The following is a 1,800-nucleotide window of genomic DNA, read 5'->3' on the forward strand; positions in this document are numbered from 1 at the left end:
AACAATTTACCATAAACAAACATAATTGAATATGGAATGTATATTTAATTTACTTTTTTATTTTTTATTTTTTTAGGAACAAAATAATAAAAACTATTATTTTATTGATTCAAAATATTTTGCCCTTTTTTTTGGGGGGGGTGTTTTTTATTTAGATTCATTATTTCTTTGCTTATTTTGGTTCCCGATAAAACAAGATCTACTGTTACTTAATTTATTAGTTTTAATTTTTTTTTTCGTTACCATCTTAAAAATAAATAAAAGATGAAACCTAGAATGGTAACAATGATAATTGATATTGAATATGATGACATGGATGTGTATTTGTATGATGGAAATGAATATGAAAGAATTGATAGAATGAAATATTTAAAAGAAGAAGAAAAGAAAATAATTGAAGAAATCATTGGAAATGATAAGACGAATGTGAAAATTAGAAAAGAAAATATTAAAGGAGTAGAAATGATGATTAAACCAGAAAGTAAATTAACAATGATATTCAATAATATTAAGAAAGAAGTAGAAAAGAAAGGAGAAAATGAAAGAACAATCATTTGTATTCCTAATGGAACAAGTCAAGGAAATGAAAGAAGAATAGAAAATTCAACAAAACTGGGAAGATTAAACAATGTACAAATCATACGGAAATATCATATAATTGAAAGAATACTTTCAGAAGAATATAACATAGAAACACCAATTCTTATCATAGAAAATACAGAAATAACATATGGAAATATTAAAAAAGAAAGAGACAAGATAAAAATAAGAATAATAAATAATATAAGAACAAACAATATAATAGAAGAAAATAAAGAAATCAATAGAATAACAACAGAAGAAAAAGAAGAGAAAGGGATAATAATAAATAATAAAATTAAAAAAGGAAATAAAGAAGAAATCAAAATAAACACAAAAAGATGGAGATATAAAGAAATTTCAGAAGAAACATATATTAAAACAATAATAGAAATGATAGAAAAAGAAGAATATTCAGAATATTCAACAGAAAGAGAAATGATAATAAATATCAAAAGAATAATATACAATAATAAAATCAATAAAAGAATAAATGGAAAAAGAAGAATAGGACATTATGCAATGATGATAGTATCAAAATATTTTAATGATATTAAAGATTTTATTAATTTAGAAATTGGAATTAAAAGATATAGAGGAAATATGGAACGATTTCATTTTAATCCAATTCCATTAAATAAATATTCAAGAAGATTCTTTCCTAATATTGAAACATTTCATATTTATAATGAAGAAGATGAAGAATTTGATGATGGAAGAATAGCTAAAGAAGTAATATGGTATACAGTAGATTATTCAAGATATTTAAAAGAGAAAGAAGCAGGAAATATATGTAAAAATATAAAATATACACAATATGATAGAGATATATATGGAAATATAATACCTCCAGAAGTTAAATCACTTAGAGATTGGTGTTTTAAAAATTGTGATGAATTGTCATCTATTACTATACCAACACCAATTACCAAATTAGGAAATAATTGTTTTGGTGAATGTACATCATTAAAAACAATTAATATACCAACATCAATTAATGAAATAGGATGTTGGTGTTTTGAAGGATGTAAATTATTGACATCTATTACTATACCATCAACAATTACTGAAATAAGAAATAACTGTTTTTGTAAATGTTCATCATTAAAAACAATTAATATACCATCATCAATTAGTAAAATAGGAAATTGTTGTTTTGGTGAATGTAAATCATTGACACTAATTAATATACCATCTTCTATTAGTAAAATAGGAAATGAA

General features: G+C 22.2%; 1 protein-coding gene across 1 annotated transcript, besides 6 other annotated features; it reads left to right on the forward strand.

Annotated features, from left to right (window-relative positions):
- Positions 1 to 39: 39 nt before the first annotated feature.
- Positions 40 to 121: a sequence feature (AT_rich).
- An 88-nt stretch (positions 122 to 209) lies between these two features.
- Positions 210 to 237: a sequence feature (AT_rich).
- Positions 238 to 264: 27 nt separating this feature from the next.
- On the forward strand, positions 265 to 1,800 carry EDI_039980 (uncharacterized protein; the record flags this gene model as incomplete). The annotated part of the gene is made up of 1 exon (XM_001739628.1): positions 265 to 1,800. A coding segment is annotated over one exon (1,536 nt), but the record flags the coding sequence as incomplete, so codon positions are not given.
- Positions 714 to 846: a microsatellite.
- Positions 859 to 919: a microsatellite.
- Positions 945 to 1,089: a microsatellite.
- Positions 1,116 to 1,152: a sequence feature (AT_rich).

Source organism: Entamoeba dispar, genomic scaffold (assembly GCF_000209125.1).
Source record: "Entamoeba dispar SAW760 scf_1105229462273 genomic scaffold, whole genome shotgun sequence".
NCBI classification, from domain to species: Eukaryota; Evosea; order Mastigamoebida; family Endamoebidae; genus Entamoeba; species Entamoeba dispar.